At 55.5% G+C, this 14,585-nt stretch overlaps 1 protein-coding gene across 1 annotated transcript; it reads right to left on the bottom strand.

Annotated features, from left to right (window-relative positions):
• Nucleotides 1-624: 624 nt before the first annotated feature.
• ANHX (anomalous homeobox) lies at nucleotides 625-13,926 on the bottom strand. Its single transcript, XM_027125276.1, has 8 exons — nucleotides 13,678-13,926; nucleotides 11,370-11,497; nucleotides 9,294-9,417; nucleotides 8,195-8,408; nucleotides 7,653-7,773; nucleotides 2,719-2,847; nucleotides 972-1,056; nucleotides 625-711 (listed from the first exon to the last, which is right to left on the bottom strand). The coding sequence occupies exons 1-8, from the start codon at nucleotides 13,924-13,926 to the stop codon at nucleotides 625-627; spliced, it is 1,137 nt and encodes a 378-aa protein (XP_026981077.1).
• Nucleotides 13,927-14,585: the final 659 nt, after the last annotated feature.

The following is a 14,585-nucleotide window of genomic DNA, read 5'->3' as shown; positions in this document are numbered from 1 at the left end:
GATGCCCACGGGACGCTGCTTATAACACGGAGCTGGTGGAAAGGAGCCGAATATCCCTCACCAGGTCCTGATGCGTGGAGTAGTGCCCTCGCGCTGTGCAATGGGGGCCAGGCCTGGCAGGGGCAGGTGTCCGGGACAGTTAAGTGAATGGGGGAGGGGCGCGTCAGAACAATAAACTTTAATTGAACAGAACACTTGGTCGGCAAACACAACGGATCACAACAGCGAGGGGAAGGCGCCGCGCCCCACCCAGCACTCTCCTGCGGTGCACGTGACTGTGGGCCACACTCACCACGGGGCTGGGCGGGAGGGTGGCTGTAGTGCCACACCCTCCTCTCTGGAGAGGGGCCTGCCTGCCCAGGAGCTTGACTGCAAACTGCTGCTGCCTGAGTAGAACAGACCCACCTTGGACTTCTGACTTCACAAATGTTCCTCAGATGCTTCTTGCAGTACAGGGAGTTGCCAACCAAACTATTCAAACATGGCAGCCCTTAGTGCTTCTCAGCAGAACCCCCAGGGAACTCTGGGGACCTCCTTCTTCTGTAGGGACAGAGCTCTGCAACTTGTGTTACCAGATTCCACACTTGCTCCCCTGGAGCGCTGGCCAGGCTCCCGAGGGGCAGCTCAGCCCAGGCTGCCCCCTGAAAGCTCAAGGAGCATCCTGGCTCCCCAGAAGGCGTCGCTGGAGGTCTGGCCATCGGGCCACTGCACCTGGAATGCCAACACAGCATCACACATGGAGGTGCCCTCTGTGGGCTCTGCCTTCCCATCCGGGTCACCCTGATCCTGGGACCCGCCCCCTCTGGACTCCGCCCCATGGCACCTGCCTCCAGTTCTCATTCCACCGAAGTCCAGCCTCGAGGAATCCCTGCCCCATGTTCAACTCTGTCCATTTTATTCACTCCAAAGTCCCAAGCTGAGGACCCAGGAGTTAGGAGGGAAACCCACGGTACCTCATAGGAAGGCCTCACCTGGCTGGAGGGCATGGGCTGGCCCAAGTCCATGGCTGGCACGGGGCCAGGGAAGGCAGGCGGGGCCGGGGCCAGCTCCAGGGGGCTGGAAAAGGGACAGTGTCAGGACAGGCCCTTTTCCAGGCCCTGTTTGAGGCTCACACTGTTTACTGTGAGCGCCACACCCTGAGAGCTTTCTGCCCATCAGAAGCCCTTCCTGGTGCCGGACTCTCTTTTGGGAACGGCCTCCTCCTGCAGGGCCCTCAGGTGTGCAGGGTGCTGGAAGGGCCTGTGTGACACCTTGAGCAGGTGGCTCAGGTAGTCAGAGAGCACATCAGCGCAGGCTCACGGAGGACGGGATGGTAAGCAGAGATGTGAAGGAAGAAAAGGAACAGGCCTGAGGTGTGACGGAGCCCAGAGGTCCTTAGGACCAAATCCGGGGAGGCGGCAGGGGACGCAGATGCAGCCGCTCGGGACAATATCATGCGGTCCCTCAAAGTCAGACCACACTCACCCTGTGACCTACTCATCCCACCGCCACGTGCACATCCCCAGAGACACAAGGGCAAACACGCAGGCCACCACGCGTCGGGAACGTGCACAGCAGTCCCAAACCAGGAGCTCCCAGATGCCCGCCAACAGGTGACGACAATCCACACCAAGGGCTCGGCCTCCGCCATGAAGAGGAAGGGGTGCGGACACACACGGCAGCAGGGGCAGGTCTCACAGGAGTCAGGCTGAGTGGAAGAAGCCATACCCCAAAAAAGACTCTACGCTGTATGAGTTCACTTATATGGAACTCTAGAAAACGCAGCTAAAGAAAGCAGGCCCTCGGTCCTGGGGTGGCAGGGGTGGGAAGAGCCCCGTGACCCATGACTAGCAGCACAGCTATGGTTTGTAGGATACGTAAGTCACGCTCGGAAAACTGTCCTGTGCACCGTCTAAACATGTTGGTTTACTTTATGCCAACTACATCCCAATGAAGCAGTTTTTAAACAAGGAATCAAGGTTACCAGATCAAAGCAAGGATGAGCTGGGGCACTGGAGTCCAAGGGTGATACAGCCAGTGGAGGGGCCCAGCAGGCCATGAGCGGCCCTGTGGCTGCTCTGTGTGGCTCCCGGTCATAAATGGAAGAGTGAGTCCATCAGCATGGTCTGAATTTTCCCACCATCTGGCTGTTTCCACAAGCAGAGCCTCTGACTTGGGAGGCTCCTCCCCTTCTCTCCCATGTCCCCCAGTAATTCTTCCCTCACTGGGCACCTGGCCTTCTGCTCCCAGACTTGGGAGACCCCGAACCCTGGGGACCCTGTCCTGCGGTCCCCATCGTAGATTCCCTCTCCACCGGAGGACCCCTGGCCTGACATCGCCTCCTGTGAAGCCTCTGGACGCTGCCATGGCTGTCCCAAGCCCCTTTAAAACTCCAATTTGGAATATACAATCAGGATCTTGATGCTGTCCAGAAGCTAAAAGCCTTTGGGGAAAAGAAAATGCCTGAAAGAGGCTGCTGGGGCCCAGGGAGAGCTCTGGGGACGCGTGAAGGCCTAAGCACCACCCCAGAACGGACGCCCGTATCTGCTCCAATGCTTGTCTGAGGGAGAGAGTACCACCTTCTTTCAGTAGATGTAGGATGGGGGACTGTTGAGGTTTCCAGAAATCCATAAGGAAAGGACGCACTCTGCACCGTTGGAGATGGTGAGTCTGTGCACCAGGCACCCTGCCCACGGCCCGTAGGAAGTGTCACCTGAGCCCTGTGGCTCTGCAGCTTACCTCTGGGTGAGGGTGAACTCGGGAGCCTGCAGTGGAAGCCGGGGCACCAGGAAGCCGCTCGCCTGTGGCTCCGCTTGGCCACCGCTGGTACCTGGACCCTCCTCCAGGTATGTGCTCCGGGCGTTGCTGCTGGGAGGGTCAGCTAATCCTGCACGGGAAGCAATCCCACAACCCAGTGCTGGGGGAAGGGAGCACAGTCTACGTGCAGCACAACACAGGCCTCCGTGGAGAGGCAGCCCCCAGCCTCGGCTCCTGCGCTGAGGGAAAACAGCCACCACTGCTGATCTCAGTGGCCTCTGCAGGCTCCCAAAAACCAAAACAAGGTCAAGTTTTGCTGACCTCAAATTTCTCTTTGTCATTCTAGATCTCATGCCAGCCCCAGTGCCAAACAAAGACTCAGCACCCCAGTCCGCCCTACGCCCACCACGGCTGTCTGAGGAGAGACCCCGCGGTGTCCCCCATTCACCACAGGCTGGCCCAGCCCGCGGCCATTGCCCCCCCCTTTCACCTTGGGTTTCACCATGATTTCACTGCAGTGCCAGGTGTTACTACCTTCCCTTGCCTTTTCTCTCTACTTAAAATATTGTAGAAAATCTCTCAGCGTGTCTGTCTTTCACCCTAAAAGGCAAGCCCCTGTGGACGTGATCAATTCTGGGTCGACAGACGTTTAGGAGCAAAGTGAGGTAAGAAGGAAGGTCCATTGCTGCCCTAAGTCTATCCAGGTGGTAAAACTAGCATGCATCCCCGATCTCAGACCCCAAACAACAGTCCTCCCTCCTGTCTGCCAGAGCCGAGATCTTCCTAACCATTTGGTGCATGACTCTACCTCCGCCTTCTGCTGTTTCCCCTTTCCTGCAGAACTTTACAGATAGTCTGAGGTCCAGGAAATATGGTTAACTGCTAATTTGAACATTTCCAGTTTACACAGAATAGATCAGTGGGTTTTATCTTCTTCCTCCAAGAAAAACAGAAATAAAAAGCCCGAAGCCTAGAACAAAGGGAGTGTCATGGGAAGGGTAATTGGCAGGTGGGAGATGTCCATGTTCTGCAGATGCAGGGCACAGGTCTGATCCCATGGTGGGGGCTGTCTGAAGGGAAGCTGGGGCATAAGCAGGGGCCAAGGACCCTGAGAGGTTTGCAGGGAGGGAGGGAAAGCAAGGTGCTCAGGCAACCAGCAGGGAGCTCTCCAATTTCCAGAGAACACACCCCTCACATAGGCTGGACACGGTGTGAAGACCAGCTTCCCTCCTCCCAGTATGAGGCTGGCCACTGCCCATCCCAGCTCCAGCCTTGTTAGTAAACATGGACAGGAAAAGGTCTCTGAAATCAAAGACCAAAGATCAGATGGAAAAGCTGCCTCAGAGAAATGAGTCTCCAGGCTCTTCCTCTTTGGGGCACCTCTTCCTCCTCTGTTCAAGGAAGGGCCTGAATCCACAACCCCAACATTCCCCCCTTCAGGCAAGAAAGCACATTTTCTGAAACTACTAACTAGGATACTCGGAGAAATATAAGATACTGCCTCTATAAAAAGTAATATAATTGGGGCTTCCCTGGTGGTGCAGTGGTTAAGAATCCACCTGCCAATGCAGGGGACACAGGTTCGAGCCCTGGTCCCGGAAGATCCCACATGCTGCAGAGCAACTAAGCCCGTGCGCCACAACTACTGAGCCTGTGCTCTAGAGCCTGCGAGCCACAACTACTGAAGCCCATGCACCGAGAGCAGATGCTCTGCAACCTCAACGAGAAGCCCGCACACAACGAAGAGTAGCCCCCGCTTGCCACAACTAGATAAAGCCCGTGTGCAGCAACGAAGACCCAACACAGCCAAAACTAAATAAATAAATTTATTTTTAAAAACTTATTAAAAAAACAAAAACAAGTAACATGATCTATGAAGAAAGGAAAATCAGAAATAAGAAAAGAGAGCTTGGGGAACTTCCCTGGTGGTCCAGTGATTAAGACTCCATGCTCCCAATACAGGGGGCCCAGGTTCAATCCCTGGTCAGGGAACTAGATCCCTCATGCCTCAACTAAGAGCCTGTAGGCGACAACTAGAGACCCCACGTGCCGCAACTAAGACACGGCACAGCCAAATAAATAAATAAATAAAATTTAAAAAAAAAGAAAAGAGAGGTTGGAGTTCTCTTAAAATGTATAATTGTCAAAATATCAGAAGACAAAGTTTAAGACAAAAGCACATACAATAAAAAAGAAATTTTTTAAAAAAGGTAAGCATTTTGGGAGATTGGTCCAGGATTTCCAACATCCAAATAACATTTGTGCTCTAAAGAGAGAACTGGAAGGAGGAAACTATCAAAGAAAATCACAAAAAGTGCCCAGAGCTTAAAGAATACCTTGTTCTCTGGTTCTTTAAATCGAAAAGCTTAACAACAAAGTGAATTCAAAAGACTCACACCTGGGACCATCGCTGTGAAATTTCAGAAGACTTCAAAAATAAAAAGCTCCAATAAAGGAAAAATACGTGAACATCAGAATGACATCTAACTTAAAATGACAACATTGGATGCTATAATTGGATGCTATGTTGCTTTCAAATTTCTAAGGTAAAAAGTATTTTAAACTCAGAATTCTGTCCCTGACAAGTCATTAATCAAACTTGAGGGCGGATTAAAGACAATTTCGGAAGATGCAAGGAAACAGACACTACCTTGCAGGCACCCTTTCTTATAGAGTTAATTAAAGACATTCTCTAACATAACAAGAGTCAAGAAAGAAAGAACAAGCCTTACAATTAAGGAAACGCTGAAGCAAACCCAGGGAAGCAGTTAAAGGTGCTCCTGGGATGACGGCTCCACACCAGACTGGGAGCAGGAAGGAGGCCCTGGCAGCAAGTCTTCAAAGGGGATGCTTAAGACACTGCAAGAAGTTAGGAATGTGATAAAAGCAGACAATGTAAGAAAAAAGGGAGGCAATGACAAACTACAAGACGACCTGTATGGGACCACAGAAGACTAAGAAATTTAGGTGACAGGCTGAGTTCAGCGCCAACATCCTCCTTAGAAGCTGGGATGTCACAAGATGCTATCGTGTCTGGTGCACGAAATATATACCTGAATACGTGTTCTTTAAAGGTATTTATAGCGACAGTTACAACTAAGGAAGAAACTAGGAAGAGAGAGCTAGAGGTCTGAACAGCTCAGCCCTCCTCCGTTGTAGCAGATGTTGACTGGTTAGTTACAGGGACTAGAGTACAGGGGTGGCAGCCATTTCATTTCATTTTAACTCTTTCCTCACCATCTTATTTTTTTAGTCACATGCACATTTTATTTTGAAAAGAAAAATAAAATGAAAACTATCCAGGCTGTTGGTGGGAAGAGCCTGTTCCAACTGCACTGGTTTGGGGTCTAATCAAATATAAGAGATTCAAGCAGAAAGTCCCGGCCCCTCAAAATTCTTCCCCGTCAAATAACATACAAGCAGTTGAAGCATCTGATGTAGAAACACATAGTCTGTCTAGCATAGACCCACCTGTGGGGCTGGCCTCACCAAGGGCGGTGATGGACACAGCCAGAGGAGCATCTGCAGGGCGCATCGTGAGGTCCAGCCCGTGACTATGGATCAGTGGCCTAGTCTGGAAGGAAACTTCCTTGGAGGATTCCAGTGCAAGAGATGTCAGCCACGACACGGGGGCACCCAGAGAGGGGTCCAGCATGTCGCTGCCAGCAGCCAGAGGGCAGAAACCAGAGCCAGGGAAGACGGGAGGAAGAGTGGCAGGATCGTGGCTAGGCCCCTCCTGGTACATCTCACCACCCTGCAGAGACCTGGGGAGCAAAGTGAACACCATCCCTCAGGCTGGGGTAGTGGGGCCTGGGAGGAGATTCCAGCCCAGTTTGGGAATCTGGGCTCCGGACTCAACGCAGCCACAGATGGCTGTGGGGTCCACCCCAATCACGCTGCCTCCACAGTTCTCCCTGGGGCTACAAGGGTTCCAGAGACACAAAAAATACTATCCCTGGAAACCTAAGATACATTAGCAGTTTATTTACAAAGCCCTTCAATGAAACATTGCTCCACAATATTGAAGGCTGAAAATGATTAGCAAGAACCTAATAGGTGAATAATTAAATGAAGGTGGATCTTAAAGGAGTGTTAGGCAGCAGTCAATAATTTAAAGAATTAAAATATTCCCCAAATGCTCCCTGTGTCTCAGATGGTGCTCCTGGGCTTTTGTTAACAACCCCCCGCCCCTGTAATCTGTGTAATGACATGCGTGGCAGGGTCCATCACTATCCCCATTTCACAGGTGAGAAAAAGCAACACTGAGAGGTCACGGGAACCTGCCTAAGGCCACACACCTGGGTAGTGCCAGCCTGGACGTGAGGTGCCAGCCCAGGTAGTGTCAGGAGAGATGCTTAAAACACAAGTGTAAATGGAAAAAGTGGGCACCGCTTGATGTTTACGCAGACGTGGACCTGGTCCCACACTCAGACTCAGTCCTGCTGCTGCCGGCACTTTCTTCACAGCAGTTTGTGCGGCACCACAGGGGCAACAGGGTGAGGGAAAGCGGTTAGGCAGGGCCTGGTCTGTAGCAGGAACTCAAGAAATGTTGGCTGTTACTAACCTAATGGTATACCAACCATACCAAACGCTAGAGAGAAACAGACCACAAGGACAGCGGGTTTGCCTTTAGGAGATAGGTCTGCACGTTTTTCTTTCTGTTTTCCCCAGTCGCCAAAATTTACGTGAAGTCAGGCTGTGAGTCAGGCTCCAGGGAACAAGTTTGGAGTCCATGACGTGGGCTCCTTGCCAGTGGCTCCCCTGTACCTGGGGTCTCAGCTGAATCTGCCCTCCGCCATCACTGAGCTGGTCCCAGTGCCCGGCAGGCATTCCTACGCCCACTCCAGGCCTGGTCTCCCACTGAAGATGGGGAATTGAACAGGGAACGGTCCCATGGCCCACGTGGGTGGCAGTACCTGGGAGCCAGTGACTTTGGCATGGTCTCGTCTCCAGAGAAGTCTGGGGCCAGGACCAGTGGCTCCCACGGCCCTTGGGTGGTCTCCTGGGTCTGTACAGACCCACTTTCCTCAGGTCCTGCTAAAAGCCGATCAGACAGGAGGAGAAGCTGGGTGATGCTCAGGGTCCCAGCTTCCTTCCCAGCAGGTTAAGAACAGCCACGCTGGCTGCCCAGTATTCTTTGTTTGTCCCCTGATCTGTCTTTGGTCTGAACCAACACCCGTAATTAGGAACCCAGAACACCCTAAATTCTAGTGCTTGGCTCCCTTCCCACTGACTCCTGGCCCTGGCCGCAAAGTAACCTCTCAACGCAAAACGCTGCTGCAGCCCCACCTGGGCCCATCCTGAGTCCAACCTGACCCTCAGCTTCAGCGATCTCGCTTCCCACAGGGTGAAGTACCAAACGTGCAGGCGGGGGCTGGCGGAGAGGACCCTGTCCTGTAACCAGTGACCCTACCTCGGCCTAGCCCTAGACACAGGTTTTGGGAGAGGGGTCACTCACCCGACCACTGAGGCCTGTCCACGCACCCAGAGCCAAGGTGGGGCTGGCCTGTGGGCTGCGGGGGGCTCGGGCCGGCCTCCCTCGCGGTGCGGTCCTCCGCCGAGTCCCGGGCTAGCGCCGCGCGCTGCACAAGGGCCCTCTGGCGCCGCCGGTAATTGGCGAACCAGTTGTAGATCTGCTCAGTGGTCAAGCGCGTCTCCGAAGCCAGGTCCTCCTGCGCCGAAACAACACGCCGCTTGCCCAGCCCGCTCCTGAGACGCGGGGCCGGGACCAGCGGGCCGGGACACAGGGCGGCCGGGGCATCATGCGGGCCGGCGCCGTGGCCTCTGGCCTTGTTCCTCCTCAAACCGCCGCCCGGCCGACAGCCACTCGCAGCCGGGAGGGCTCGGCAGGGCTTGCAAACCGGACCCTCCCGAGGCGCCACCAAACCACTGACCGCCCGCCCGCCGGGCCGGTGCGAGAGCGCGTCGGCCTCGACCGACCCTGTGATCAGGCACCTGTCCTTCCTCAGGAGCCAGATCCGAACCACCACGGGCCACAGCACGGAGCTCCAGTAGGGCTCCGCTGATTGGACCCGGAGAGAAGGGGCGGAGCGATCACTGGGAGAGCCCTGCTGATGATTGGACCCGGGAGAGAGGGGGCGGGGCGATCATTGGGAGAGCCCCGCTGATTGGACCGGGAGAGAAGGGAGCACGCCAGCTTTATGAGCGGCAAGGCTCTTACTGCTGCCCCCTCCACCTGCTCCCGAGAGCTCACCCGTGCATCCCTCCGGCTGGAGTCCCAGCCGCGGTAAGTGCTCAGTGAGCACCTGCTGAAGCCACACTGGATGACGGGGTATTAAGACTCCCGTGATGAAACTAACCCCGCAACGTGTGCAGGCGGCTGCCAGCCAAAGAGCGCCGTCCCCAGAGCAGTTCAGGGCAGGCGGAGAGCGCCAGCGCCCTGGCAGATAGGCCACTGGGGAGGCGGGGAGGTGCGGCTGAGGATGCGGGTCAATCCCCTAAGGGTGGTGATGTCACCTAAGGGTGGGAGTCCCCTAAGGACCGGGGAGGGTAGGCTAAGGGGAGGGTTGCCGGGCCTCGCTCTCATCTGCTCTTACCCGCTCGGCCTTGCTGGGGTTGGTGCTCACACCCGAAGCAAACTCCTGCAGCTTCTGGCGAACTTCTCTGGGGAAGTTCCGGCTCTTGAGGCCGTCAGGGCAGAGGGAGGCGGGCGGTGGGTTCCTGGATGAGAACAGTGAGACCCCTGGCTTCTTCTGTTGTACCTGCTGTGCTCCCCTGGACTTCCTGTCCTTTCACTGGCCACCCGCCTCCCCTGCAGGACTCTGTGCTGCAGTCCCCGGGTCCATCCCCTGAACAAGGGTGGGGTCTCGTGTTGCCTGGGCCCACACCCCACACTTTCACCAGGGTTTCCAGTACCACTCACTGACCAGTGGCCATGACTGTTAAAGCTGGGGGATGAGGGTACTGAGGTTGGTTATGCTACCCTCTTTACTGAGTGTATACTGGAATTTTTCCAAAAGAAAAAAGTGACATATAAGCAAACAGCACCGGTCTATACAAGATTTGCTAGCCAAATGCCAATTGAACAAACCCCCATGAACATCGAAAACACATCCCACACATCCCAGTGGAGCTCAATCTCCTGCTCCCCACACCGTCCCCCAGCCCATCCTGCGCATCCCAGTGAGAGACCACCACGTCCCTGCCAATCAGGCCAAGAGCCCTGCAGCCAGGTTTATTCTCTTTACCTTCTCCAGTACATTCAACCTATCGTTAAATCCTCTAGAGTCAATCCTGACACAACCCTTTCCCCAGCCATGGCCACTCCCAGAAACTCCAAGAACCTCCCACCTCTGCTCCTGCACTAACCACCTGCTGTGACTCCAGTGTCACCCCTCCTTATGCCCAGAGCACGCCTTCCCTGTGCTCAGGCCTCCCCCAGGCTCAGCCCTGTGCTGCAGCCCGACCACAAGCAGAGGACCAGTGAGTCACAGTCCTCTACTGAACGAGTTCCGTCTAGCATTCCTTGCTCTGAATTACAGGATCTGCTTTGTTTCCTGGTCTACTGTCCATCATCCACACCCGCGGGCAGCTCCAGGACAGCAGGGCCCCAGCACCTCTAGTAACGCGCAGCAACCAGGGGCCTCTTCACAAACACTGCATGCTGGTCCCCAAGGCATTTACTTTGCTGAGCCACCCTCTGGCAGGCTGTCAGAGCCTATATGGAGGGACCTGACTGCATCCCTGAAGACCTCAAGGCTGACTAACTGCTGGGCTTTGAGGGCATATCTGGCGCGCACTGTGAGAAAAATTCCGTCTGATCCAAAAGGAATCCATCTCTTCTTCCATCAACCAGGCCCATGGCTCAGAAACTCCTGTCACTTAGGCTTTCAGGAGCTCAGAGCAAGACCTGCAGCTCCTCCTGGCCAATGGGGGACACCCAAGGTCAAGAACAAAGGCTCTCCAGTCTCGATGTCTAGGCTGGAATCCTGCCTTTGCATCTCTGTAGTGTGTAACCAGGCAAGTGACTAACTTTTCTGTGCTTTGGTGTCCTCATCCACGAACGGTGATGATGGTAATGATGATAACTAGTAGTCGTAACGTGTACTTAGTGCTGATAATGGTCATCGTGGTAATTATTATCAACATCCATCCAGCAGCCACCGTGTACCAGACGGCCTTCTAAGCGCTATGTGTATCTCATGTGGTGCTTGCAGACCCTCACATTTCTCTCTCTTTTAACGGTCCTGCAGCCCTGAGGGGCCGTGCTGGGATCCGGGCCAGGCACCTGCAGAGCCTGACAATGGGCATTAGCTGAGCTGAGGGGCACCCATCCTGCAGGAAGCGAGCGAGGTCAGGGTGCCCACCTGCCGCCTCCCTCACTGCAGGGCCCTCACCGACAGGCAGTGGCTCCTGCTGCAGCTACAGCTTTCGGCCTGGGTCCTGGGAACAGCTCCCCGTCCTCGCCCTGCGGGCACAGGTCGGAAAGCGTCCCCACAGCCAGCCGAGCGGTGGAGAGGAGGGCACCTGCTGCTGTGGAGCTTATTACCCTCTGTCTATCACTGCTTCCTCTTATCTCCCTGCCTCTACTTCACCTAAGTCCTTCTGTGGTCTTGGAGGGCAAATCCCTTGGGAGCCCCGGGGAATAAGCGCCAGTAAAGGCTGGTGCATACCTCTTCCTGCACCGGAACTTCTGCACCGGAGTCAGCGTGGCCACACCGAGCCTCTTCATGACCAGACGGTAGTGGATGTCATTCCAGAGCTGCACCAGCTTCAGGCTGCCACCCGGCACCCGGCATCCCTGTGGACAAGAGCCTGCTGAGACCCGGCACGCTCGCCTGCCCCGGAGCCCCGCCGTAGACCCAGACTGACCGCTAGGAACATCCGCTCGCTGGTGCCCCGCGGCGAGGGCACGAGTCCCATGGCCGGGCTCCTGTCCCCAGCAGGCCCTCCCACGAATGGGAGGTGGGCACAGCTCTCCCTCGCCCCCCAGGTGAGGGCCAGGCAAGGGGAAGGCCAACTCCGGGCTGTGGCCATAGCACCCAGAGGCCGAGCCATGCTGAGAACCACGTGGTCAGGTCTGAGCAGCCTGAGGCTTGATCCCCGTCCTGCGTGAAAGGCCTTTCTCTCCCACCAGCAGGGCGGGCCCCTGGGGCTCAGTGAGTTCAATCTGAGCTGAGGGGGACGAAGGGGTCCCGGTCTGTGCCAGTGACAGCTCCCCAACCCAGTGTGGCTTGGTCATGTAACCAGACTTTAGAGATGGCCAAGGACGCTGAGTGAGGGCCTCCCCTGGACACAGCCCCTGTGGTCAGTATGTGGTTCGTGCCTCTAACCCCAGTGTTCTCAGGCCCATCTTGGTGAGGGAGGTGCTGAGAATCATTTAGCTTCCTCTCAACAGCATCAGAAAAAGCCCATTTTGCTGGGCTGAGAGGCCTGCAGTCTCCTGCCAGGATGCAGACGTCAGCACAACTGTCAGACAGGGAACCCACTTGGAGCCTCCCCACCTGCAGGAGTGGCCCTTGGCGGGAAATGCCCTTTCTTGATGTGGTAGCCCCATCCTTTCTCTCAGGTCTCAGAACACATCACTTCCTCAGAGACATTTCTGGACCATCCTGAGTTACTCCCATCCCGGGAGTTTTTCATCACTGATGTCACGCTCACATTCTATCACTGACTGCCTTCACGGCAGCTACTTCAACTCTGTGTGTTCACCCATTTATTCTGACATTTGGAAGGCTGAGCCCTCTTATGTTCCAGGTGTTATGCTGGGTGTTGGGGATCCTTTAATGGGCAGAACTAACACGCCCCTGCTCCTGGGGCTTGCAGTGCAGGAGGGGAGGTGGATCACAGATCGAGAAATAGACAGGTTTCTAACCGTGAGCTGAGGAAGGAGCCACAGAGGGGGATGAGGGCTCCCTTAAGTCCTAGCTCGACGGGGTGACGTTTAAAGCAGAAACCAGACAGGTAGGAAGGCACCAGCCACACAGAGTGGTGTCCAGCCTCTGGCAGAGGGAACGGCATGCGCAAAGGTCAAAAGACAAAGATCTCAGGAGCTCCAGGAGAACGGCAAGCAGCCAGCACAGCCACTGTGCGGGAGCCAGGACGGGATGGCAGGCTCTGGGCCCGCGCCTCGGTGCGTACCGTGGTCCCATCTGCAGTTTTAAAACTGCCTCTGGCTGCTACGTGAAGACTAATAGAGGGGGCAGGAGAGGACACGGTGGCGGGGCGTGAGCGCCAGGAGGGTGCCGCAGGGCTTGGGGGAGAGGGAGCAAAAACAAAGAACTGGGCAGAGTTTAGTATCTTGAAGGTAAACTCAGCATGAGTTATGCATGGACTGTATTATGGACTGTATTATGGAGTGAAAAAGGGAAACACAGGCCCCCAAATCTCTTATTAAAACCTTTTGAGCCAGATGTATTTTGGAATTCAGAATTCCTCACACTTTAGGAAGTAACACAGGCATATACTACATAATTTGCACTATCCCAGTACGATCTAGGGCAGGAAGCATCCTGCAAGCAAACACCCCAGGATTTGGGTAGCAAAACGTACTGCAGTAACATTAAGTGGATAAATAAAGACAAAAATAGTTTCCCATCAATGCGGCTCAGGTTTGATGCCAACTGAGTTGAGGTTCAAAGTACCACCGGAGGAGTGACAAAGATACTTGTGGTCTCAGAGTTCCCGGATGCAGACCCGCAGCTAAGGGACTGCGGTCCTGGGTCTGTCTGATTGCTTGCCTCACTAACCGGAGTGCCAACTTTCCAAGCCAGGACCACTGGTCCAGGACCAGAGGGATCCGACAGATGGTCAGTTCCGTCTCGGGTTAGCAGGCAAGTTAGAACTTAGTACAGTGAGAGTGCACGGCCCTGGCTCGGCTTATAGCAGCTCTCCCCAGGCTCCTGCTGACTCCTGGGCACTTCTGTCATCTTCAGGCTGCTGTGGGCTGCTGCCCCTCTCCCCGCCCCACCCCGGTCCTACCTCTAGCAGCTGGCAGGCAGCCCGGTTCTGCTCCTGCTGGGCCAGCATGCTGGCGCACACCAGGGCCACATCCGCGTTGTCCAAGAGGTACAGGCGGAGCTGGCTGTCCAGCACGGCCGTGACCAAGGTCTGCACCTGGGCGGGATCGTCCTGGACCTCCCGGCACAGCCTGCCTGCGAGGGTCACCAGGTCCGCCAAGGGCAGGCCAGCACCTCCGCTTCCCCTCAGCAGCTGCAGGAAGCTCTGCATCCCGAGTCGGGTTGGACTCCTCTGAAAACAAGACGAAAGTCAGGACCACCACCAGCGCTGATGGGCTGACTGCACATCAATCCTCAGACCAACAACGCGAGGCCTCTCCCGCCACAGGTACTTGTATCATGGCAGCAGTGAGAGAGGGCGGCGCGTCAGGGCCCGCCAGACCTTCCTTGTAGTCCCCACAACAGCGTAGACCCTGGCGGTGCACCAAGGCCCAGCTCGCTGCCAGACTTCTCACTCCGCACGCCTGGAACCTCTATCTGGTGCCCTCGTGCCCCTCACCCGCCGCGCCACCTCTCTGTTTCCCCCACTTCTCACACCGCTTGTCACTGCATTTCCTCCTTCCTTCTCCAGGGTCTATGGGGGACAGGCCCACCTGCACTGGGGTCATCAGATCCCCCCAGCATCTGCCAGACGGAGAGCAAGGCCTCTCGGAGCGGGTGGGCAGAGCCGCGGGCCAGGGGTTGTGCAGACGCCCTAGGCGCTCCTTCGGAGGGGAGTCAGAGGCCCGCTGAGGCGGGACCAGCAAAATTCGCTTTTAACTATTTTAATTTTGGGGGGAAAAAACCCTTATATTTGAAAACCACAAACATTTAAGGGTTGCTCTAGTCTGAAAAATTAATAAAATTAGAAAGAGAAAGGAGGAAGGAAAG

This window comes from Aethalodelphis obliquidens, unplaced genomic scaffold, assembly GCF_003676395.1.
Source record: "Aethalodelphis obliquidens isolate GAN/ISIS:26980383/991018 unplaced genomic scaffold, ASM367639v1 scaffold28, whole genome shotgun sequence".
Lineage (NCBI taxonomy): Eukaryota > Metazoa > Chordata > Mammalia > Artiodactyla > Delphinidae > Aethalodelphis > Aethalodelphis obliquidens.
The sequence above is the reverse complement of the archived record's forward strand: the minus strand, read 5'-3'. Positions and strand labels throughout refer to the sequence as shown.